Source organism: Raphanus sativus, chromosome 2 (genome assembly GCF_000801105.2).
Source record: "Raphanus sativus cultivar WK10039 chromosome 2, ASM80110v3, whole genome shotgun sequence".
NCBI lineage: Eukaryota > Viridiplantae > Streptophyta > Magnoliopsida > Brassicales > Brassicaceae > Raphanus > Raphanus sativus.
In genome coordinates this window covers 26779427-26804986 of record NC_079512.1, presented here as the reverse complement: position 1 = coordinate 26804986, position 25560 = coordinate 26779427, and the positions used below count along the sequence as shown (strand labels likewise).

General features: G+C 29.9%; 3 protein-coding genes and 1 long non-coding RNA gene across 5 annotated transcripts; 3 read left to right on the top strand and 1 right to left on the bottom strand.

The window, feature by feature from the left end:
- Positions 1-2963: 2963 nt before the first annotated feature.
- Positions 2964-4459, top strand: LOC108843411 (14-3-3-like protein GF14 lambda). Its single transcript, XM_018616603.2, has 4 exons — positions 2964-3511; positions 3622-3744; positions 3883-3999; positions 4208-4459. Exons 1-4 carry the CDS (start codon positions 3026-3028, stop codon positions 4226-4228), a joined length of 747 nt encoding a protein of 248 aa, XP_018472105.2. The 5' UTR covers positions 2964-3025; the 3' UTR covers positions 4229-4459.
- Positions 4460-4584: 125 nt separating this feature from the next.
- On the bottom strand, positions 4585-5222 carry LOC130507951 (uncharacterized). Its single transcript, XR_008942596.1, has 2 exons — positions 4972-5222; positions 4585-4820 (listed from the first exon to the last, which is right to left on the bottom strand). It is a non-coding gene; the product is annotated as an uncharacterized LOC130507951 (long non-coding RNA).
- A 3518-nt stretch (positions 5223-8740) lies between these two features.
- Positions 8741-9526, top strand: LOC108839998 (classical arabinogalactan protein 4). The gene has a single exon (XM_018612811.2). The coding sequence runs from the start codon at positions 8822-8824 to the stop codon at positions 9239-9241; it is 420 nt and encodes a 139-aa protein (XP_018468313.1). The 5' UTR covers positions 8741-8821; the 3' UTR covers positions 9242-9526.
- A 3260-nt stretch (positions 9527-12786) lies between these two features.
- LOC108840222 (protein DETOXIFICATION 28-like) lies at positions 12787-16656 on the top strand. 2 transcript variants are annotated; one of them, XM_057003960.1, is made up of 8 exons: positions 12787-13329; positions 13422-13630; positions 14408-15200; positions 15363-15616; positions 15709-15795; positions 15896-15952; positions 16079-16317; positions 16407-16656. In XM_057003960.1, exons 3-8 carry the CDS (start codon positions 14907-14909, stop codon positions 16601-16603), a joined length of 1128 nt encoding a protein of 375 aa, XP_056859940.1. In that variant the 5' UTR covers positions 12787-13329; positions 13422-13630; positions 14408-14906; the 3' UTR covers positions 16604-16656. The 2 variants fall into 2 exon arrangements, with proteins under 2 accessions (XP_056859940.1, XP_056859941.1); XM_057003961.1 differs by having other exon boundaries at positions 12788-13630; positions 14408-14816; positions 14913-15200.
- Positions 16657-25560: the final 8904 nt, after the last annotated feature.

Sequence of the window (25560 nt, the reverse complement as noted above, 5' to 3'; positions counted from 1 at the left end):
GCGCCGACGAGACCGCTGTCTACAATCCCACGAGCAACCGTACCAACAAAACTTAGCCGGTGGCTTGAACATGAACATGCCTGTGACTGGAAGTGAGCGTGTGAAAAAGATAAGAGGTAAATCTAGGAAATACAGACCAAAAAATGGCGAAACGCCACTGGGTTTTCTTCTTGGATCTTTTTTTCACCGTTAGTTAAACTAGTGGAGACGGTAGTGGCTCCGGCGGAAGGGAATCTTGCCTACTGTTAAAAAGATGAGAGGACAACCTACTGGTTCTAACAAAAGGCAAAAGCTTCAAATTTTAAGTAAACTTATATACATCTCTTTAACTGTAATCTTCTTCTTCTTCACATGATCGAATTGGAAAGTTCTGGTTGGTTGGATATACCATTTAGTTACAAGAATATCTTTTGGGTGTAGTCCTCGGTTACGGAAAAGGTTAGCTGGTTAATTTTATTATTGGATTGATAAAATTTCTTGTAACCCAAGAGGCATTGCTTTAAAAAGCCGGTTATAAGAAATGTTAGCATCGTTTGTTTTACCATTTAGCTTGTTAAATGTTTTTGTAACCAATGATGAAATATGTTATCAAGTAATAAAATTGACTTATTGTACAAGTTTGTTGCCTATATCATTTAAACTTTCGTAAGAAATCATTCCCAAGCTTTTACAAGCGTGATTAAACTCAAACTTTAGCCATATATTGAATTTCATTTTTTCAGAAAATATGGAATTAGTAATGAAAATTTCTTGAAATCGATGAGAGATGGTTTTTACAAAAACTGGTTATAAGAAATTTTATCATGGTTTGCTTTCCCTTTTGGCTTGTTAATTTTTTTACAAAAATATTCATTTACTTATCAGTGACAAGATGTGAACTAACACAAAGATCATAGTTAGTTGTCTTATACTTTGTTCAGTGACATAGTGAACTAATCTTGTTAAACAAGTTTGGAGATGAGCTTGAGAAGTTCCACTAATTCGTATTGAAGAGCTAATATGATATATCAAAGAGCTATGCTATGATAATATGATAACTTAGCCGGTTACAATATAGCATGTATGTATATATTAAATCATAGCGTGTGTATAGAGTAGTTTTAGCCGGTAATATATGATTCAAATATTTTATTTTTTTTTGATAATAATGGTTATTTGAATCTTAGTCGGTTACAATATAGCATGCATGTATATATTAAATCTTAGCGTGTGCATATAGGAGTTTTAGCCGGTAATATATGATTCAAGTATTTTATTATTGAAAGTAATGGTTATTTGAATTTTAGCTTGGTCATACATATTAAATCTAGCAAAAAGTTTCAGCCTATCTTTTTATTAGTTGAAGTAGTAGACGGCTACAATATATCATGAATGTATATATATTAAATCTTAGATTGTGTAAAACATATATAGCCGGTTATAAAGGATTCAATACTATCATTCCTGAAATGATGTCAATTTGAATTTTAGTTTAGCCATACATATAAAATGATAGACAATATTTTATTTGCTAACATGGATAACAACTTGAGAGTAAAAACTCGGGGATATTAAACAGTGTTATATATGCAGAAGATACATAATAAGAATCTAATAGTAAAATAGAAAATGGTAGCTGACACATAGGATAACTATTAAGAGTAAAAGGTTATGTTCAGTAGTAGCAATTTACATTAAAACTTGGACAGTTAAGTTTCATTATATCCACAGACTTACATGAGACGCAACAAATTTTCCGAACACAGATCCAATATCTTACAACATTAAAAAATCTAAAATGGATCAGTTAACAAAATAAACACAAACCCATATGAGAAATTTTACATTAAGACTATATTTGCATCTGAGCAAGTCATTTCTTGGCCATGGAGAAGATGGGATGACCAGGAATTGTCTTAGCATCTTCTCTCACTCACAGAAAAATCCAAACCAAGATATGTTAAAAAGAAGAAAGAGAAAAAAAAGTTCCAAGACTCATGCTTGTAAATATCAACAATCCTAATTGCATTGAGGTTTACAGTTTTACCCAAAACCTTTCTCTTCAAGTAATAGTTCATGAATTCCTCGCCGGTTGGATGAAATCAAAACGCATGAGCAAGTGAAGTCACCACCACAACAGTTGCCGCACGCAGTCACTGAATGGGAAGGAGTTGTGGTATGGAGTTACCCTAACGCCGACGGATTCTTTCCCCACCGTGAAAATCCTTTCAAGGATGGGGAGATGTGATGCTGAGAGTTCTTCTCCTTCCATTTAGTTACTGATTTTGAAGAAAATGGGGTTTGGTTATAGACTTTAATGTTAACGATGAGAGAAATAGAAGAAAGATTGAAGTTTGCGGATGAAATATCTTAAAGAAAGAGAAGATATTCTGAGAGAAGAGGGAGATTTAGTAAATCTATTAAAATCTATTTAGGAGTAAGTACTGACAAAATCCATAACTATGTACTTCATATCTTTTCTTTTAGATTTTGTGTTCTTGCGCCCAGATGAAACGACATAGGGGTAGCAGTGTCTAAGAAAATAATGAACAGTGTCTCTAAAGTTGTCTTTTGGTAGTATGTTAAATAGCTTATAATTCTTTGTTAGACATACTAATTTCCCTAAATAATTTCCCCCCCTTTTGATACTACAAAACATTTTTATCAGTGTATGCGAGCCTAGCAATATTTAGCTTCACAAGGCCTGTATGGGAGGCCTACTAAAGGCCCAAATATCAAAACTAGTGGCCAACAAGCTGACTCACACTAAACCATCGTTATCATCCATTCACTCGCTCTTATCACATTACCAAACCCCTCCCCCACACTTCACGCTCCTAACGCACTACACTCGCCTCACTTTACGAAAATTCCTAAACGAAACGATGTCGTTTACCGAAACTAAACCCACGCGCGCGTGTGATCCATTTTCAATAAGCCCACTTGACTCTTTTCTCCTTTATTCCTCTTCTCCGTTCTCTTTTTCATTTCCTCACCAAAAAAAAAAATCTCTCTCTCTCTCTCACACACACACTTTCTCTCTCCAATGGCGGCAACACTAGGCAGAGACCAGTACGTCTACATGGCGAAGCTCGCGGAGCAGGCCGAGCGCTACGAGGAGATGGTCCAGTTCATGGAGAGCCTCGTGACGGGCGCCACCCCGTCCTCGGAGCTCACCGTGGAGGAGAGGAACCTCCTCTCGGTGGCCTACAAGAACGTGATCGGATCCCTGCGCGCCGCGTGGAGGATCGTGTCCTCGATCGAGCAGAAGGAGGAGAGCAGGAAGAACGAGGAGCACGTGGGGCTGGTCAAGGACTACAGATCCAAGGTGGAGACGGAGCTCTCCTCTGTCTGCTCCGGGATCCTGAAGCTACTCGAGGAGCACCTGATCCCGTCGGCGGCGGCGAGCGAGTCGAAGGTGTTTTATCTGAAGATGAAGGGGGATTACCATAGGTACATGGCGGAGTTTAAGTCGGGGGAGGAGAGGAAAGCGGCTGCTGAGGATACCATGGTCGCTTACAAGGCGGCTCAGGTTAGTTGGAAACTAGTTACCTCTGATCTAGACTTTGAGTTACTACAAGACTTTGTTGTTTTTTTAACAAGACTGATTGTTTGTTTCGTTTTTTTTTTTTTAATGTGAAGGATATTGCAGCTGCTGATATGGCGCCTACTCATCCGATTAGGCTTGGTCTTGCGTTGAATTTCTCGGTGTTTTACTATGAGATTCTTAATTCTTCGGACAAAGCTTGTGACATGGCCAAACAGGTTCTGTACTATTTTTTTTTTTTTTGAACATTAAGTTACTGTCGTGTGTTTCTTTGATAGATGTGTGCTGACTTCTAAGGGGATTTTGACTGTTTCTTGTTAATAATCTTATTTTGGTGGTGGATTCAACTTCTGTAGGCTTTTGAAGAAGCAATAGCTGAGCTTGACACTTTGGGAGAAGAGTCATACAAAGACAGCACTCTCATTATGCAGTTGCTTAGGGACAACCTTACCCTCTGGACCTCCGATATGCAGGTTATTCTCCTCTTCTTCTTTTTTCTTGTCCCGGACCTTCTATTTTCTTCTACTCTTATGTTCAACCGAACCTAATCTCTTAAAGTTGTTTATTTTCAATACGGTTTCTCTTTCTGAGAAATCGCGTCTTAGTGTGAATAACGTTTTGATCAACTGAAAATGACCGAGAAACTGTGTGTACTGAGAGTTGTTAATATTATTTGTTCAGGAGCAGATGGACGAGGCGTGAGGAGGAAGGAAGGGAGTGAAGAGAGTGTTATGCGCCATGTTTCCACCACCGTTTTCGATATCAACATCCATCCCCCGTAGCCTTTGCTCAGAAAAAAGTATTTTTAAGTGTTTATGAAGATTTATGTGCACAGCTTGTGATGATTGATCTACTCTATTAATATGTCTTAAACTGTGTTCTCTAAACAATTTGCCATGTCTTGACTTTGCTTAAGCTTTGAAACCCTCTCTACTCCAATCTTGATTCGTCTACTGTCTTCTACTTTAACTTCTGTAAATACAAATGATCAATCAAAGTCCAAGCAACAGGTTCTATGAATCATAAAGCGACTATGTTTGTGATGCCATGATTCGAGATAAGAATCAAAGAAGTCTGGTCTCACTGCACAAAAAGATGCAAAAACAACGTAATTAAGCCCATTTTGAAAAAGTGACTCGTTGCATCGTCACGGGATACAGGTTGAGCCCATTTTAGTTATTTTTTGGCTTCTGTCTTCCTTCTTATGTTGATCAGTCGAAATATCCATCGTAATGGACTTCCAGTTGAACCCATTTCGATTGCATGAGTGAAGACAGGTGGATCAGTAGCTGGCCTATGAAATAAGTAGTATATGTTAGTCAAAAATAAAAGAATAACTGTTTAGGTTCGTTCATCACATCACAAATGCCAATACATTGCCAACTATGAATGATTCACTAATGTACATTCAATCTTGAAAAAAAACATAAAAGAGGACATCTTACCTTCTGAATCACTGTTGACATAGGCTTTACAGGCTATTATTACCAGATGACGTACTTTAATACGTTTATCTCTTTCTGTTCATACCTTATGTCTATCAACATTATTTATATTCAGTGACAGCCGTTTCCAACGGGTTTATTAGCAATGTCCAACAACGGTAACAACAAATAGTATTCATAAAACTAATTCAATTATCAGGTCAGCCACATGGGACTAATGATTGTTACGGTTTATAATATTTCTTTACTATATGACAAGATAATTATAGTCTTACTAGGTGATTTTCCCATGCTCATGTACGGATATAAATATTTATAAAATAGATATAATATAATAGTTGATTGCTACATTATTGAATTTTAAATTTAATTTATAATTTTATGCATAAATTATATTAATAATATTGCATTACTTTAATTAGACATATGATTTTAGATATGTTATATCTAATCGATTTAGTTATCATTTAGGTATATTGGACTTCATTTATTTCTCTGAATTCAACTATAATATTTTTTATTCTAAATATATTAAAAATTTGATTAATTTTCTTATTTTCATTTAGGATGGTTGTTGTCTTCCTTAATTTTAATATAATCTATTATTTTAGATATAAGGTTGATTAGTTTATGTTACTAAATTATTTTATGTAATCATCTAATAAATTAGATAGATATATCAAAATATTTATATTACTTTGAAAATATATATTTTGTATTTCTTAAAATTATGTTTTAAAATAAATAATATATCTTTTTCTAATATCAAAATTATCTTTCTGAAATTTTGTTTTTATAAAATCACATTATATACAAATATATATTTTTTCATCTAAGAAACAATAGATATAAAGTAAGTATTTTATTACTTCAAAAGTATATTTTGTGTTATTTTTTTTAAATAGAATATTAGTATGTTGTGAAATTTCCCTTTTTAATGAAATCATATTATATATACATATATTTTTGTTTTTAAATTCGATTTTTAAAATTTATAATTTTTTCCTTTTTAATATATATGTTATATGGAAATTTTTTAAAAAGAAACTAAAAAAATAATAGTATTTAAATGTAATATTTTTAATTCATTAAAGGTATCAATGTAATTAACTATCATGAGAAATAACGTGAGCGCGACACATAGGAAACTGACTTCTCAAATTATAAATTATATCATAGATAGATATATATATTTTTATTGTTTAAAATTATGTTTTAAAATAAATAATATTTCATTTTCTAATATCAAGATTATTTTTCTGAAATTTGTCACATTAGATACATATATATATATTTTCATCTAAGAAACAATAGATATAAAATAAGTATTTATTACTTCAAAATTATAATTTATGTTATTTAAAAATATTTTTAAAATAGAATACTACTATCTTGTGAAATTTCTTTTTTAATGAAATCCTATTATATATACATATATTTTCGTTTTTAAATTTGATTTTTAAAATTTATAAATTTTCCTTTTTAATATATATATTATATGAAAATTTTCAAAAAGGAAATTTTAAAAAATAATAGGTATTAAATGTAATATTTTTAATTCATTAAGGGTATCAGTGTAATCAACCATTGTGAGAATTAACGTGAGAATACTACTATCTTGTGAAATTTCTTTTTTAATGAAATCCTATTATATATACATATATTTTCGTTTTTAAATTTGATTTTTAAAATTTATAAATTTTCCTTTTTAATATATATATTATATGAAAATTTTCAAAAAGGAAATTTTAAAAAATAATAGGTATTAAATGTAATATTTTTAATTCATTAAGGGTATCAGTGTAATCAACCATTGTGAGAATTAAACGACATATAAGAAACTGAATTCTCAAATAATATTATATATATAGAGATACTATGCCAAAGTGATATAATCATAAAAGGGTAAAATAACGGGTGGATGAAGTAGACAGAAAGACATGCGAATTTGCAACTTTTGATTCTTGAACTAAACATGTTAGCTGTCTCCAATTATATTATAACAAATACTAGATTTTGACCCGTGCTTTTGAAGCGCGGGATATTTTACGATGAAAAATTTTACTAATAATTTAACAAATATTTTGGTAATTTTTAAAGAGTGTGTATTTAAATCAGTATTTTTAAATTCAACCCGATTGTGATTATACCGGTTAATCCGGAGATCTGACAATTCAATTTATGTTTTTAAAATACCCATATTAAAAAAATCACTAAAACCCGAGACTAACCGATTGAACTGATGGATGACCGATATGTAATCTAATTGGATTTAAATTGTAATAGTTTCATAATTTGTAATCTTATAATCGAAATTTTAAAGTTCACTATTTTGCAATTTATGAAATTACGACGTTTCTACAAAATTTTAAAGAGAAAATGATAGATATAAAATAACTAAGATTAATATTGTATTATTTGGAAACATTGATAGTAGTATAAAAAATATATTGTTTGGAAACATTGATAATAGTATAAAGAAATAAATATATTGTTTGGAAACATTGATAGTATTATAAAGAAATAAGTATATTGTTTGGAAACATGGATAGTAGTATAAAGAAAGGAACATTAGTGATTTAATGTATGTTTAACTATAAAGTATAAAGGTGTATTTAATTTAAAAACTTACAAAATAAATGTTAGGTCCAACGGAATGTTTCTGTTTTAATAAGATAGATGGAATTCTCTCTCCAATTATATTCTATCCAATCACTGCTCGTCAAGTCAGAAGTATATACCTAATCAAAATTGATTTCTCCTAATTTAACGTTAGATCATGGTTTGCGGATTGTATACTAAGCAAAATAAGTAAATGATTATACATAGGTGGAGAGAAAATCAGCGGCGAATCTAGGAAAAAAAGTTAGTGGGGACATAAAATAAATAAAAGGTAAGTAAAGGTGTAGGAAGGGACTTGGTTAAAGGAGGGGACATACAAATAATAGAAACCACCAGGCTACAGAAATTTGCTGTTTCTTAAGTAAAAACAAAACTATTTTTACATTATTGTGGGGCAATTGTCTCCACCTTAATAAACGTAGGTTCGCCGCTGAAGAAAATCAAATTATATTAACACTAGAGTTTATTATTGACAGTTTAGAAATGAGATAAATATAAATTCCATAACATAAGGAAATATAAATCCTAATCTATCTATGATTATGATAATCACTAATTACATATGGATAAACATAAATCTTCTTGATGTTTATCTTCTTGGACTTGTCTCTATTTTTCTCTTTCTTGGGCCGCCAGCTTCTGGTCTTCTTGGACTGGGCTTGAGTCGGGCTTGGTCATGTCTGGTATGACATAGACTGGTCTGATCCGGTCCAGTCGGTTCGTCCGGTTCGTCCAGAAAAGGTTTGGTCCGGTATGTCCGGTTTGGACAGAAATGGGTCGATCACATAATATATTCACAACAGTCTGTGGATTGTATACTAAGCAGGTCAACATAACAAGATGTGAAATCTTCATCCGACTAATCTTATGATATTTATCTTCCACATATGTAAATCTATTACCTTATCAAATATGTCAAATCTTCATTGTCAATACATAATACAATCATAGACCAATTATAATCAATTTTATTGATTTTTTGTAAAAAAATGTTATTAATGACTCGGCCTCGGAGAGTACAGATAGGCAACCCCATGTTCCAGTTATGCGTTTGCATGTTAGTCTGCATATACTGCTCTAATATATTAAAATATATTTTGTTTCATTTATACTTTATTTCCTCTCTTTTTATAAGTCCTCTTCCATTTTTCTCAACTTCAGAACTCTCTCCCTGTAATCTCATAATCTCTCAATCTTAACCAAAAGAAACAAAATTTTCTAAAGAGAAATGGGTTCCAAAAGTGTCCAAGTTTTCTTGATAATGGCTCTTTTCGCCACAGTTGCACTTGCTCAAGCCCCAGCTCCCACTCCCACAGCTACTCCTCCTCCTCCCGTTGCTACTCCTCCTCCTGTCGCTACTCCTCCTCCAGTGGCTACCCCACCACCCGCCGCAACCCCAGCTCCAACCACCACTCCACCACCTGCCGCGACTCCAGCCCCTGCCACTACCCCACCATCTGTTGCTCCTTCTCCATCTGATGTTCCTAGCGCCTCCCCACCAGCACCGGAAGGTCCCGCATTGAGCCCTAACGGACTTGCTCCAGGGCCTTCGGATGATGCACCTCCTCCTAGTGCCGCTTTCTCCAACAAGGCTTTCATCGCCGGAACCATCTTCGCTGCCGTTATGTACACCGCCGTTTTAGCTTAATATCTTTTTATTTTATTTTTACATTTTGTTTCAAATTCAGATTTTCATATTATTTTTTTCTTCCGTCTATTATTTCAAATATTTGGTGTTATGTGAGAATTTCATTTATTTGATCATTTAAATTTTTATTATACTTACGTCTGTTGTCGGATCGGGCAAGTGATTCATGGCGAGAACTAATGAAACGTTGACACGTGTGATTTACAATTGGAAGAGGCTGTGTTGTAGAAGAGTAATCTGTTTATGTAAATCCAAATCATAGATTAATAAAATAATTTCACAATCTTTCGTTTAGTTTAATCGAATTCGTACAGATTTGCTCACGCAGCTCACTCCAATCTTTTGGACTGAACACTCCAATATTGCTTTCTTAAGGAAACATATATAAATAAGTCTGCGTATGTGCTACTAATCTACACTCAATATTATGAACCTCATGGTTTTGCTTCAGAACGACATAATTAAGTTTGCTATTCTGTGTGCTAAAATATATCTCAAATGCCTACAAAAGTTCGACAAAAGAAGTATACAAATATTTTTCAAACGAGGCAAGAATAATTTTACAAACTACTAACTTTTCTCCTCACCACCACTTACACTATAGACTAACACAGTAACACCCACACTAATCTTGTCGTTTAGTATGAAAGTAAAAGCACTAAACAATATTTTTTTAACTGAAATCAATAAATATATATTGTCATCTTAATGATAAAATATTATTTGAAGATGTATGTCTAGTAAGTATATATAACTTGTAAAACAATTAAAATACTACAAACCAAATTGGGCGGAAAAAAATTGTTCCATATCAAATTGATGACACCATATAAACTATGATAGATTGATAGTATAATTAAAACGGTTAAAATACTGTTCAAGAAATAATGGTACCATAAGAAAATATGGTGTTACTTCTCATGCCACTATCTCATACCACCTCAACAAATGGTTAGACAAAAAGCTTAGTGTTAGCAATCAGAACAAAAATGTTGGGCTATGTCAGTCCAGACAAGTATCGACCAGTTTAAACTCTTAAAACTTCATTTGTTAACCTCATCTCTACTCAAGCCTTCGGAGGCCATCTCGGCTATTGTGAACTCCGAGCCATTTGAAGTATCAACGACTTCACACTATGCTTCAACTTCATAAAGCATTTTCTGGCTTATATTAATATAACGTTTAACCTATAAGAAAATGTTACTGTTTAAGATTACATAATACTGGGAATTTTATGCAGCGATGTTGGATCATTTTGCATCTTCGATACACTAACTATTAAATTTAGTGGCCAATAAATTTGCCTCACCATATTAATTCTTTAGTGTGGACAAAAAAATTTTGGTCAGATGCTTAAAAGTCTACACATATGACTTTTTCACACCGGAGTTTGGCGGTATGTATATATTTCTATTAACGTTTAAGCTTTTTGAATAAAAATATTTAGTTAACAATTTAATACTTGTTTAAAAAAAAATAATACTTCCGCATGGATTCAATTTCTTAAGACTTTTTCTTGGATTCACTCCCTATGGAACCTTTAGGTTCACCAACCAATAGAAATTAGTTATTTTAGATTAAATATCTTTTAAAAAGGAAACAAAATAATTGTCAAGTTATATTATGTTTTAAAATAAAAAAGTAAAAATAAATAAAAGTAATAGTAATTATATAAATGTATTTAAAAAAACTATATATAAATTTTAAGGTTTAGAATTGAGAAATACTTGGGTTCACCCCTAGAGTGAACCTTTAGGTTCACCCAACCAATAAGATTTTGTTATTTTATATTCAGTATCTTTTAAAAAAGAAAACAAAATATGGTCAAGTTTTATTATGTTTTTAAAACAAAAAAATAAATAGAAAATAATAGTAGTCACAAAAAAAAGATTTTATATTTAAAATACCGTCACCAAAACACTAAACCATAAACTCTAAATGCTAAATCATAAACCTTAAATCCATGGTAAACCATTGGATAAATCCTAAATCTTTGGATTTTTAAAAAATATATTTTTAACACAATCAACAAAACACTAAACCCTAAACCCTAAATAGTAAACCCTAAACCCTTGGGTAAATCATAAACCCTTGGATAAATCTTAAACCGTAGGATTTAAAATTTATCTAAGCATTTTGGATTTACCAAGGGTTTAGGGTTTATCCAGGAATTTAGGGTTTAGGATTTAGGGTTTAGGATTTAGGGTTTAGTGTTTGGCTGACGGTATTAAAAATATATTTTTCTAAAACGATTTTTTGTTTGCAATAATGTTATTTTTTATTTTTTAGTTTAAAAATATTAAATATAATTTGACAATATTTTGTTTCCTTTTTAAAAAGATACTGAATATGAAATAACGAAATCCTATTGGTTGGATGAACCTAAAGGTTCACTCTAGGGGTGAACCCAAGAATTTCTCTTTAGAATTTATCTAAAGGTTTAAGATTTAGAATTAAAAAAGGGAAATACTTGGGTTCACCCCTAGAGTGAACCTTTAGGTTCACCCAACCAATAGGATTTCGTTATTTCATATTCAGTATCTTTTAAAAAAGGAAACAACATATTTTCAAGTTTTATTATGTTTTTAAAATAAAAATAAATAGAAAATAATAGTAGTCACAATTTTTTTTTATATTTAAAATACCATCATCAGAACACTAAACCTTAAACTCTAAACCCTAAATCATAAACCTTAAATCCATGGTAAACCTTTGGATAAATCTTAAATCTTTGGATTATTTTCTAAAAATATTTTTTAACACAATCAGCAAAACAATAAACCCTAAACCCTAATAACTAAATCCTAAACCCTTGGGTAAATCATAAACCCTTGGATAAATCTTAAACCGTAGGATTTAGAATTTATCCAAGCATTTTGAATTTACCAAGAGTTTAGGGTTTACCAGAGGTTTAGGATTTAGGGTTTAGGGTTTAGTATTTGGCTGACGGTATTAAAAATATATTTTTCTAAAACGTATTTTTGTTTGCAACTAATATTAATTTTATTAATTTTTGTTTTTTAGTTTAAAAATATTAATATAATTTAACAATATTTTGTTTCCTTTTTTAAAAGATACTGAATATGAAATAACGAAATCCTATTGGTTAGATGAACCTAAAGGTTCACTCTAGGGGTGAACCCAAGAATTTCTCATTAAAAAATTCAGTGTTTTTATGATTTAGAGTTTGATATTTATGAATTAGAATTTATGATTTATCCAAGGGTTTAGGGGTCTATTAACAAAAAAAATCGTTTTTTGTTAATTACTATTTTTATTTATTTTACATTTATTTTAAAAACATAATGCAATTTGATAATTATTTTGTTTCTTTTTTAAAAAGATATTCAATCTAAAATAACAAGTTTATATTGGTTGGTGAACCTAAAAGTTCACCCTAAGGGGTAAACCCAAGAATAACTCATTTCTTAATGCTAAATCTTTCCAAAGCCTTTATATATTGTCTAGTATTTGTTTGTAGGTCACCTTTGGTTCACCTAGATGGTTTATATAACATAACAATTTGTGGTCTGTTAAATCATTGCATGCAGGCACGTATAGTGTAACTATGCGCATAAAACGGTGGGATGCACGAAACTGAAGAATGTGTATCCACCCGCAGATTATTAAATATCTCGTAAGATTAATCAATTAAAATCGAGAAAACCAGCTAATCGGTGTATATAGTAATCCGGTTTTATTAACCAAAACCTAAGCAAGTTGGTGAGAAATAAGCATGCTCACGTCTCCTACCATGTTTCTTCTCAGATTTTACAACCATTAGTTAATAAGCGTGAATTGACTAGCTAGCTCTATACAGATGAATAAATTTTTAATTACAAGATTGATAAAATCAATTGAAAGTTAAATCCGTGACAGCAGCCAGTGTGGACGTAGCTGGCGTATAGATGGAAGTCAAAGATATGGTATATCATGGAGTTCATTTGAAAGATGATTATAAGAAGAAGAAAATAATTAAATAACTGAGCGTTAATATATTAAATTAAATCATCTTGTAAGGGAGGGTTTCTTGCTAGTTGCTAGAATGCTAGTACTGATTCTTTTTTATAGAATCATGAGACTTTATGGTAACCGTTGATGTCTTAAACAACAAAAAACGTTTGTTTTTTTTAACAAGTATCTGCTCTCTCTTTTATTCTATTGCTTTATAATTTTCCAGAACCTTGGCGATTGAAGAAAGATACGACGAATCAAAAGGTGTAGAGAGGGCGAGCATTCCTCTGTTAAAGGATCAACATCAATCTGAGGATGACGGATATATATTAGTTGAGACTAAGAAGCTATGGCGTATCGTTGGACCAGCCATATTCACCAGAATCTCGACCAACTTGATCCTCGTCAACACTCAGGTCTTTGCCGGCCACCTCGGTGAGCTAGAACTCGCTGCCATCTCTAAAGTCTATGAAGACAAAATTTGTATGCACAGAGTTCTTAATAAAAACAGTAGCTTCGTTCTTATTAATCTTTCTTAACTTTTCTTATGAGATCAACATACATATAGATCTCCTTATATAGTCAATAAGGTATCTTAACTTAACCTATTACACTTTGAGATAGGAATCTTATCTTAATCCTAATCCTATTAGTTATTTAACTTATTTTTAGAATAACTTGTTCACTAAGTAACTTATGTTGAAGCTTATCCAACATATTCCCCCTTAAGCTTTAAGTCTTCTTTGCTTAAGTTGAGTACTCGGATCTTCTCCCGCATTTCTTTAAACTTAGTCTTTGCCAACGCCTTGGTTAGTATGTCCGCGAATTGCTCTGTTCATGGAACGTGTTCTGCATCAATCTGATCTCTTTCCACACATTCACGTATGAAGTGGATAAGCTTCAACATAAGTTACTTAATGAACAAGTTATTCTAAAGATAAGTTGAATAACTAATAGAATTAGGATTAAGATAAGATTCATATCTCAAAGTGTAATAGGTTAAGTTAAGATACCTTATTGACTATATAAGGAGATCTATATGTATGTTGATCTCATAAGAAAAGTTAAGAAAGATTAATAAGAACGAAGCTACTGTTTTTATTAAGAACTTTGTGCATATAAGTTTTGTCTTCATAGACTTTATTTGGTATCAGAGCGATTTGACGAAGAGATGCAAAAAGACCAATAATAAAAAAAAAAGTCTGTTTGCAGAAACGTTAGAAGATCATGGAACCTGTGGTGTTGTGGGACAAACACATTCTCAAAGAAACGAGATGTTAAGGAAGATACATTCTCAAAGGAAACCCTGCGATCCGCTAAAAGAAACACACAAGAGATGAGTTGTGGTCCTTAGTTTGAAGGGGAGAACGTGAGATGCAATCTAAGTCTCACATTGGATATTAGACAAAGAAAAGTTTAATATATAAAGAGAAGTCAAACTTTAATTAGTACGAGGCCTTTTGGAATGGAAACCAAAAAGTAAATCCATAAGGGCTTATCATTAAGATCCAAAATGGACAATTTCGTACTAATCGGATAAAATATATTTGGACATGGCTTTCACAAGCCCAACAATCTCCATCGTCAGCAACATCATCATCGGCTTCAACGTCGCCTCCTCGTATATACACACACACGCTTATAAGAAACATATTTGGATTATCTTTTAATGTTTCACACTTCTATATAAAGAAACTATTTGTTCTTTTAAATGCAGCTTGGAATGGCGAGTGCGTTGCAAACGTTATGCGGTCAAGCGTTTGGAGCGAAAAAATATGACTTGTTAGGAGTGTATTTGCAAAGATCTTGGGTTGTTCTCTTCTTATTCTCCATCTTGCTCCTCCCGATGTACTTCTTTGCAACTCCCATTCTTAAGTACTTTGGCCAGCCTGACGACATCGCCGAGCTCTCCGGTACTATCGCCGTTTGGGCCATTCCTATGCATTTCGCATTTGCCTTCGTTTTCCCTCTCAACCGATTCCTCCAATGCCAGCTCAAGAATAAGGTATATATATTTGTCACATTTTTAGCCTAATTCATTTTTCATTTAGATAATTATTAGTCACATTTAATAATATATCCATCGAATTATAAGGATTGAATATATGTTCTTGATATTATTATTGCTAAATGGGGCTTGTTTGATGCTCTGTTACATTACCACCAGGTGACAGCAATATCATCTGGAGTAGCACTTGTAGTTCACATATCTGTGTCCTGGCTTTTTGTGTACGTTCTTAAACTTGGAGTCATAGGGACCATTGCTACTGTCAGCGTGTCATGGTGGCTCAATGTCATCTTGTTATTTACTTACACCACTTGCGGCGGTTGTCCGCTCACGTGGACCGGTTTCTCCATGGAAGCTTTCGCCGGGCTTTGGGAGTTCGCTCATCTCTCTGCCTCCTCCGGAATCATGCTTTGGTAATTCTAATTAAATACCACACTTGTCGCATTTTTTTCGTTTAGTTTACGATATGAATATAAGTTCTTATGGTAGACTTTTATCGAGACAGCTTAGAGACTTGGTATTATAAAATTCTAATTTTGATGACTGGAAACCTGGAGGATACAAAAATTGCTATCGACTCCCTCTCTATATGGTACGTCAAATATATATACTGAAAACTAATATACTAAATATGAAAAATTATCATATCATATTTTTCTTAACTTTTTTAATATTACAATGTTCATTGGCAGCATGCTGATAAATGGACTGGAGCTGATGATTTCAACTGCTTTCCTCACCGGGACCGGGTATAACCTCACACCAATCTCTCTTTTTTATAAGTATGGTGTATATGTATTATTGTATAGTTTTATTTTTGTTTGGTTTGGTTTATATTTTTCACTATTTTTTGTTTGGTTTATAAAATTTTGTAGTGTACGAGTGGCCAATGAGTTAGGAGCAGGCAATGGAAAAGGAGCAAGATTTGCAATGATCATATCAGTGACTCAATCGTTAATCATCGGAATAATATTTTCGGTGATTGTTGTATTTTTTCATGATCAAATTGGTTGGATATTCTCTTCAAGTGAAACTGTCATTAAAGCAGTCAAGAACCTCTCTATTCTTCTAGCCTTTACGATTCTTCTCAACAGTGTTCAACCGGTTCTTTCTGGTACGTCACAAAGACAAAATCAGTTTGTGTGTTATTCCAAAAATAAACCGGGTCAACGGTGGTGAGGTAACTTTTATATTTTTGACTAGGTGTCGCTGTTGGTTCTGGATGGCAATCATTTGTAGCATATATAAATTTGGGATGCTATTATTTCATTGGACTTCCACTTGGAGTTGTCATGGGCTGGATTTACAAGCGCAAGTTTTTATATAGTAAATCTATACTATTAAAAAGGAAGCATTCTGAAAAAATCTACTTATACAAGGTTAATGCACCAACTCATTAACTATTAGTTATTGTTGGTGTTACTTTTATTTTCTCTAACAATACAACTATTTAAATGAAATCATTTATTACTCATTATTTACGAAACATACTCCTAAATTTACAAAGAATATTTGATCCTTATTAATGTGATTTGTCTTTTGGTTTTGGACTTATTAACACAATCAATTCAATTATTATAATGTCAACCTATTGGTTCTCCTTAAACCATGTTTTAAATTATAGTCCCATCATGTTTCGTTATAGATCGTACTAGGTGATCACCCGCACCCTGTGCGGGGCGAACGGACCAAAAGAAATTATAAATTTTAATTATAGATATTAAAAACATAAAAATGACATATGGTATAATTAGCATAAGTAATGTTGATATACAGATTAATGTAAGAAAAACCAATTTGGAATTAGAAGTTTATTGAATTTTTCAATCAACAAAAAAATTATTGAAGTATCCGGATAATGATAATTTTATTATGGTTGACAAACGTAATTGTCTTATTATCGAAGTTAAATCGTTATATTTCATTAAAATCATATTGATTTTGAAGTACATAAAAGTTGTAAGAAGAATATAAATAAATTGAAGTAAATTTAGTGGGTTTATTAGAACTCAAAATTGTAAAAGAGACCCTTATCGAACCTTAATATCCATTATGACTCAAAATACGTATGAGTTTCTTTTGATTTATCTTTTATTTATAAAGAGTTTTTTTACTAAAAATCTTGATGAGACATGAGATCATGGGCTACGGTTCGGATGTTGGATTCGATCTCTTTTCTCATCAGCTGATATATTTAGATATTGCCACAAAGTAATGTTGTAAATCCCTAATTGTTCTTTGATTTCTAGACAGTTATATAAAGTATTATATGTATAGAGCGAAAATTAAGGAAGTCCACATTAAAAATGATGTTTTTTCTTAAATTTAATCGGAAATAATTATATGAATTTCCAAATTTAATGTCTGTAACCATTTATGATAATTTATTAAAAAAATTCATTGCACAAAACTAAGAGATTGGAAGAAATTTAATACGAAATTCTTTTTTGAAATGTATTTTATAATATTTCAAGACTGCTCAAAAAAAATTATATACAAAATTTTGATTTTAAAATATAAAACAGTTTATATTATCTCAAAATAAATGTCATGTATCCCATAAAATACAAAAAAATATTAATAAAAATAAAAGTCACATACCAAAGTTTTATAATCATAGTTTCCAGTCCCTAAAGAATGTTATGAATCATAAAGAAATTAAATATTATAAAAATATGAATCGTATATATATAGTCAAAACTCTATCAGTTGTGACTAATATATAAACTATCCTATTAATTTCGTTTAGGATTATAATTTTATATTTCAAGATAATAATAGAAAGTATTATAAACAGATGGCGAAAACTAAGGAATTACACATTAAAAATGGTTTGTTCTTTAAATTTAGTCGAAAAGAATTATATAAATTTACAAACTAAATGTCTATCACCATTTATGATAATTTTGTAATCAACAGTATTATTGCAAAATTTAAGGGAATGCAAAAAAATTAATATGGAATTCCTTTTTGAATGTAAGCTCATAATGTTTTATATACGACTTTGATTTTACAATATAAAGCAGTTTGTATTGTCCAATCCCAAAATAAATATCATGTATCTCATAAACTAAAAAATATTATTCAAAATAAATGTCGTGTACTAAATATTTATAGAAGAACATAATTATGATTCTTGTATATTTTCTAATCTCTTAAAAAATGTCGTGTATCATTTATTAATCGTAAAGAAGTTAAATATTATAATAATATGAATTGTATATATAGTCAAAACTCTATCAGTTGTGACTATATATATTAGACTATCCTATTAATTTTGTATATGATTATAATCAGAGATTTTCAGATAATCATAGAAAGTATTATATGTATATAGCATAAATTAAGGAAGTCCACATTAAAGATTGATATTTGCCTTAAATTTAATCGAAAAGAATTATATAAATTTCCATTTTCAATATATATGTCATCATTTATGATAATTTTGTAATCAAAAAGTATTTTTGCAAAAAAATAGGGATTGCAATAAATTTAATATAGAATTCCTTTTTGAATGTATTTTATAATTTTCAAGATTGCTCATAAATTTTTATATACGACATTTTGACATTATAATATAAAACAATTTATAGTGTTTATCTCAAAATAAATGTCATGTATCCCATAAAATACAAAAAAAATATTCATCAAAATAAATGTCATGTACTAAAGTTTTATAGAAAAAGTATGAATTATTTATATTTTCCAGTCCCTGAAAAATATCATTTATAATTTAGAGTCGTAAAGAAATATAATATTATAAAAATATAAATCATATATATAGTCAAAACCCTATTAATTGTGACTATATATATCATTTACTATCATATTAGTTTCGTATAACATTATAAAAACCCTACCGGATTTGATATTATCGTCCATATCAATGCACATAACCAATTAATATCAATTAATATGACTAAAACATTATGTTAAGCTACTATTAATTCACAATGGCAAAAAAATTAATAAGTCTAGTAAGAAGAGGATTTTTACACAAAGAGGTTGAGAAGGAATATGGTGTTGCCACATAGGAAATGACATTCTTGTTAATAACACATGAACATAAGGCTAGTCTCTAAAAGTGCTTCTATTTTAATATATAAGGGATTAAAATAGAGAATCCAATTATTGCTGCCATAAAAAACAAAACGTAGACATTATAATAATAAATTATGAAAAGTAGAACTTAAAAAAAAAGTTTCGCAGAAAATCAATCAATAACAACAACTGATGTGAAAAGTATCTTCAAAACTCTCCGTTTGCAATCCTATAAAGAACATAACAAAGAATATAAACTTATCAAATTACAAAGAATTATAAATGGGAAGTAATTAAGTGAAATATATTACCTCTTTCTGAAAGCATCAATTTCTAGAACATCATTAGGCTCAAATGTTAGTCAAATTCTTGAATCGACCTTATCATGATAAAAAAATTTTTAAAAAATATACAGATAATATTATCTCAACCGGTTTTAAAAAATATAATAAATTACCTTTTCCCCAATTAATTTGCCGAAACTGTAAAACAAAAAGTACGTTAACATTTGTCGAATTCCATAAATTTTAGAAAACATGAGTAATTGTTCCATAAGCAACACACTTAATGACGACATTACTGTAAGTTTTGAAAAAAAAATCAGTAATCAATCGCATATTTTTTTTTTAATTTTGAAAATTTATTAGGTTACTATCATGTATCACAATCAATCCTTATATTTTCATCTAAAATTGGTAAGAATATAATAGACTACCATAATTGAAATACCGAATATAATTGATTGATAAAAATTACTTTACTGTGAAAGCTTGTCATAATGTTGCTGTTGTTATTGTGATCATTTTCAGCATGTGATTTACGTTTCTACATCAGTCTAGCTCTAAAATAGGAAAGAATACAATATAAACTAAACATAATTGAAATCTCATATATGATTGATTGACTCAAATTTTATGACTAATATTTGACTTGACACCAAGATTTACTTCATTAAGTTTATTTTTGATTCACGTAAATATAATTCATTGACTCAAACATAATTGAAATCCCGAAAAGTGGCTGACGATTATAAATGTTAATAATTTACGAATATTATTTTAGTTTTGAAGTTATCTTTGTAATCATGGTTCTGAAAACATTATACATTGACTTAACATTTTATAAAATAGTGTAAACTCAAACTCTCAACGATTAGAGTACTCAAAATATTGTATATAATATAAACAATAAATTTCACGTTTCGGAAATCGATCCAAAGTTTAAACATTTTTTGAAAGAAACAGAAAAGACACCCACAACTAATTCATTTTGTTTTATTGATCTCGAGTATCCAATTTTTTTAAAAAAATGGTTAAATAATAACCGAAGAATATAATTACTGACAATATTGATATTTTCCTGATTTAGCAACTCATTAAATTTCATTGTTTGTCTTTAGTGAATATGCATAAAATGAAACATATACTATATATTAATTGTAATGGCATGATATGTAATTAGCCTAGATTGAAGAGGGTTTTTTCAAAAAAGTTGTGAGGTGAATTGTGGTTGTGACACCTAAAAAATGGCACACTTGTAAATCCCACATGAGATAAAGGTTTATTGTCAAATGGTCTCCTCAAATAATAAGAAGGGGATTTGATACTTCATGAACAAAAAAAAATTGAATTACCAATCAGAATATGAGGATTATGCGATCCATCTAGAATATTTTTGAAAGGCACAAAACAAAAGACAGCCATTTTTGTTGGGTATGAACGAAATGTGAGAAAGAGTGTTTATAATAAAACATAAGACATAATTTACTCACCTGGCTTTCCTTTTATAACAAATTTGACAAAGAATTTTTTTAATTATGGTAACATCAAATAATTGTTAATGACGAAATGATGGATGTTAATTTTTTTTATAAATATGGTAACCTCAAAAATGAAACATTAAAAGAAATATCACTAATCATATCAATCATGCTTTGCGAGATTTCATATTCAGGAAAATCAAGAAACATAAATCAATAATAATGTACGATCTGATTATGGACTTAACATAAACCAATCATAACCGAGATTTCATATCCAAAAATGACATTTATTGTATCATTTAATTCCTCTAAATTATGCCTTCATTGTATTATAACAAAATACAAAAGTAAAAAAATTAATTTTCACGAAATGATGGATGAGTATGAAAATATGAGCATTATATTAACAATATATATATTCTAGGATCAAAAATATATATATATATATATGTATGTAATATAAATATATATGTTCTAGGATCAAATGTATATATATATATATATATATATATATGTTCTTGGATCGAATATTTTATAAACATAAAAAAATTTAATATATATATGTTCTTGGATGGAAGTTATAATGCTGATACTAACATAATATATATATATATATATATATATATACATAAAAAATGATGGATGTTACATTATTTCTTATAAATATGGTAACCTCAAATATGAAACATTAAAATTAAAATCGCTAATCATATCAATCATGCTTTATCATATCAATCAAGAAACATAAATCAATAATAATGTACGATCTGATTAAGGACTTAACATAAATCAATCATAACCAAAACGTTCATATTCAATAATGACATTTATTGTATCATTTAATCCCTCTACATTATGCCTTCATTGTATTATAACAATACAAAAGTATAAAAATTAGTTTTTTTCACGAAATGATGGATGTGTATGAAAATATGAGCATTATATATATATATATATATATATATATATATATATATGTTCTTGGATCAAAAATATAAATATATATGTTCTAGGATCAAATATATATATATATATATATGTTCTTGGATCGAATATTTTATAAACATACAAAAGTTTAATATATATATATGTTCTTGGATAGAAGTTATAATGCTGATACTAACATAAAATTTATATATATACATAAAAAGCATTGGGTATAATATATATATACATAAAAAAGCATTGGGTATAATATAAAAGTTATAATACGTAGAACATTTCCTGCGAGCAAGAATTTATAAACATAAAAAAGTTTAATATAAGAGAAAATATGTTCGACATTAACTATATGCACATCACGTATAGCACATCAAAAGCATTGATTATAACATATGTGCACTACAATGGCATGAGATGTAAATGTTCTAGGCAAGGATGGGCTTTTGAAAAATTGGTGTGAGATGAAATGTGGAGATGCCACATAGGAAATGGCACACATGTAATAAACACATGGGCAAAAGGTTATTTTCATAAGTGGTCTCCTCAAATAATAGTAAGGGGATTATACAAAATTAAGAAAATATAGGACCACTACGACAAGAAAATACAAACTCAACATGTATATGACCATTATGAACCATATCTAAAATTGTAGCTTAATCGTGATTATTTTTTGTGCTAAGAACTTAATAATGATTGTTGTAAATATGAAACAGTCATAATAATTTAAACATAATAACTTGAAAGTAATACGGAACCTGAATTAAAATCGATTAAATATCTGAACGGGTTCAAAATATTGATATTTAAAGAATCGAAATCGAACCGATCCGAACCAAATTATTTTGAATATCCAAATGTATCCGAAATTAATTTACATACATAAACATATTAATTATTTTGATATAATGTATACTGAAAAATATCCAAAATACATAAGATATTTTTATGTTGTCCAAAATACTTGAAAATGTATAAAAATAATCAAATATATATCTAAAATAGCTAAATTATGCTCAAAACACCAAAATACTTCAAAATCTATTGATTCTATATCCAAATATTCAAACCAAACCAAAACAATATATATCGATGTTAGGCACTATGACATATATTGTTCAAATTTATATGTAATATATTATTTTACTAATAGATTTGAGTTTTTTAAAATAATTTAAATGAATTATCCGAACCCGAACCCGCAAAGATCTAAACTGAATCCGAATCAAAATTTATAAATACCCGGATGAGACTGAAATTTTTGACCAAAAATTTCAAAACCCTAATAGACCCAAACCGAACCCGAATGAAACACAAATGTCCACCCCTATTCTGGATCACTAAGTTATTGGGTCGACCTGGTTGACCCCAGATCAATAGATTAATAAAAATATAATATAAAATTATTTTTGAAAATAATATTATTAACTATTGATTCAAAAAAGGTTTCATTTTATTAAAAATGTAGTTATACATTTAAAATATTTTCTCTGAATTTCTTTTTTTTTGTTTGCCATGAAAAATAATACATTAACTATTTCAATACCAAATTAGAACGTTAACTAAAGGTTAAGATAATATACAGCTAAATAAAATTTATTTTACAATTAATTTAAAATCTAAAAAAAATTAATAGATTATCACATTGAAAATAAACTAATATTATCATGTCAACAAATTTTAGGTTTTCCATTACTATTTTGTTAGAATGACATATTAAAAATTTAGCCAAATTGTGGAAAATCACAAATCAAATATTTTATTCAGTTTAATGTATTATTAAAAAGTATATGAGAAGTTTAAATATTTTTTTTTTGAAAATATTATCATATTTTTATGGATTTTTATTGGATCAACGAGTGTCATGCCACGGGTTAATGGCAGATTTCTTGATTTTGTCAGATTTTTAATTAAATGGGTTTTCACTAATCTAAACCAGATTATATACAGGTCACCGAGTTTACCTGTTCGACCGTGGATTTAAATCGAATATGAAAACATTATTTATATAATTTTTTTTTGTAAATCACATAATATACCCTACTAAAAGGACTTAAAATAATTGGACAAATAAATAGACCCATATATTTAAATGTAGATACACTATTTGCCCTTGGCATTCATAGATGATTTTAAAAATTTAGGATTTAAAATATTCTGGTAATTCGTTGTTTTGGGTAATTTAGTCTATAAATTGCATTTTAGGAAATTTGGTTATTCAGAAATTAAACATAATTAATATTTGTTGGTATATAATATGTATTTTAAAAATTTTGGTTACTCATTTGCTTTTCGTTCAGTTCCAGTTCGATTTCTATTTTTTCGGTTGCGGAGATAAAGGATCTATTTGGTTATTTATGAACTTCGGTTCGATTTGGTTTCGGTTTTTTAATTCTTCAGTTCCAGATAAATACGTTTATACCGATACACTTTATACATAAATTTATACAAACAATTTTTTAAATTTCAAAAATAAACCCGCGCTTTCAAAGCGCGGATCGAAATCTAGTTTTGATATTTAAAGTTTAAGTTCTTAGTATATATAGTATTTCGATTGTAATGTTATCTTATAGGGCATTTGGGCCGGTATGATATTTGGAGGAACCGCGATTCAAACATTAATACTGATTTTTATTGTTACGAGATGTGACTGGGAAAAAGAGGTAACTCAAAAAAAATTTGTTTATTGCTTATGGTTCACGTATAGGATTTATTCCATGCATGTCTTTTAATGCAATTGTTTCGACTTTTATTTAATATTTAGGGGTAATTTGCGAAATGACTAAGTTTGTAAAGAAAATTGAGTGGATGACTATGATGTTGACATAATTAAGTAACTATCAATTGAGTCTCAATTTATCCGGTTCTATCCCCAAGTCAAACCAATTTTCAGTCATAAAGAAAAATGTCAAAGGGAAGAAACAAGGCCACTTGCCAATTTAATCTATCAAAGAAATTTAATAATGAATAATTATTATTTACAAGCACATTACGTGAAAGAACTCATGTCACAGATTTTTTATAACATATTTATTTACTATATGCAGTAAAATAATTAGATAGATATGAGTTGACAAAAATAATATAAAGTGATAAGTGAGGCCACATCAGACTCATATAAACCACATACGGTTCATAGCACTATATTACATGGTGGATATAGTATAGTACATTTACATTGTACATATAAACCACATACGGTTCATAGCACTAATACAAGTAATGGAGTAACGACGGTGAGTTAGTGAAACCCTTTCCCATATGATAACACTAAACCCTAATCTGGAAATGTCAACCCACATCCAAGATATAAACAATTTTTCCGTTTTCAAATAATGACATTCACCAGGTTTATAATACTATACTACATGGTGGATATATTATATTACTTGTATAGTGTAAGAGAACTAAACTTTAGTACTCGTTCAATAATTCAAGAGACTTTAGTGAAACTCTCACCCAGATGATAACACTAAACTCTAACCCGGAAATGTCAACACACATCCGAGATATAAACAGCTTCCACTGTTTTCAAATAATGACATTCACCAAGTTCATAATACTATACTACATGGTGGATATAGTATAGTAGTCGTATAGTGTACGGGAACT

What these genes read in the sequence shown, in the direction of transcription:
- LOC108843411 (XM_018616603.2), top strand. Translation starts at nt 3,026, where the DNA reads ATGGCGGCAACACTAGGCAGAGACCAGTACGTCTACATGGCGAAGCTC. An exon ending in TCGCTTACAAGGCGGCTCAG is followed by an intron (nt 3,512 to 3,621) that starts GTTAGTTGGAAA and finishes TTTAATGTGAAG; the next exon opens with GATATTGCAGCTGCTGATAT. An exon ending in CTTGTGACATGGCCAAACAG is followed by an intron (nt 3,745 to 3,882) that starts GTTCTGTACTAT and finishes CAACTTCTGTAG; the next exon opens with GCTTTTGAAGAAGCAATAGC.
- LOC108839998 (XM_018612811.2), top strand. Translation starts at nt 8,822, where the DNA reads ATGGGTTCCAAAAGTGTCCAAGTTTTCTTGATAATGGCTCTTTTCGCC.
- LOC108840222 (XM_057003960.1), top strand. Translation starts at nt 14,907, where the DNA reads ATGCAGCTTGGAATGGCGAGTGCGTTGCAAACGTTATGCGGTCAAGCG. An exon ending in TCCTCCGGAATCATGCTTTG is followed by an intron (nt 15,617 to 15,708) that starts GTAATTCTAATT and finishes TTATCGAGACAG; the next exon opens with CTTAGAGACTTGGTATTATA. An exon ending in TGTTCAACCGGTTCTTTCTG is followed by an intron (nt 16,318 to 16,406) that starts GTACGTCACAAA and finishes ATTTTTGACTAG; the next exon opens with GTGTCGCTGTTGGTTCTGGA.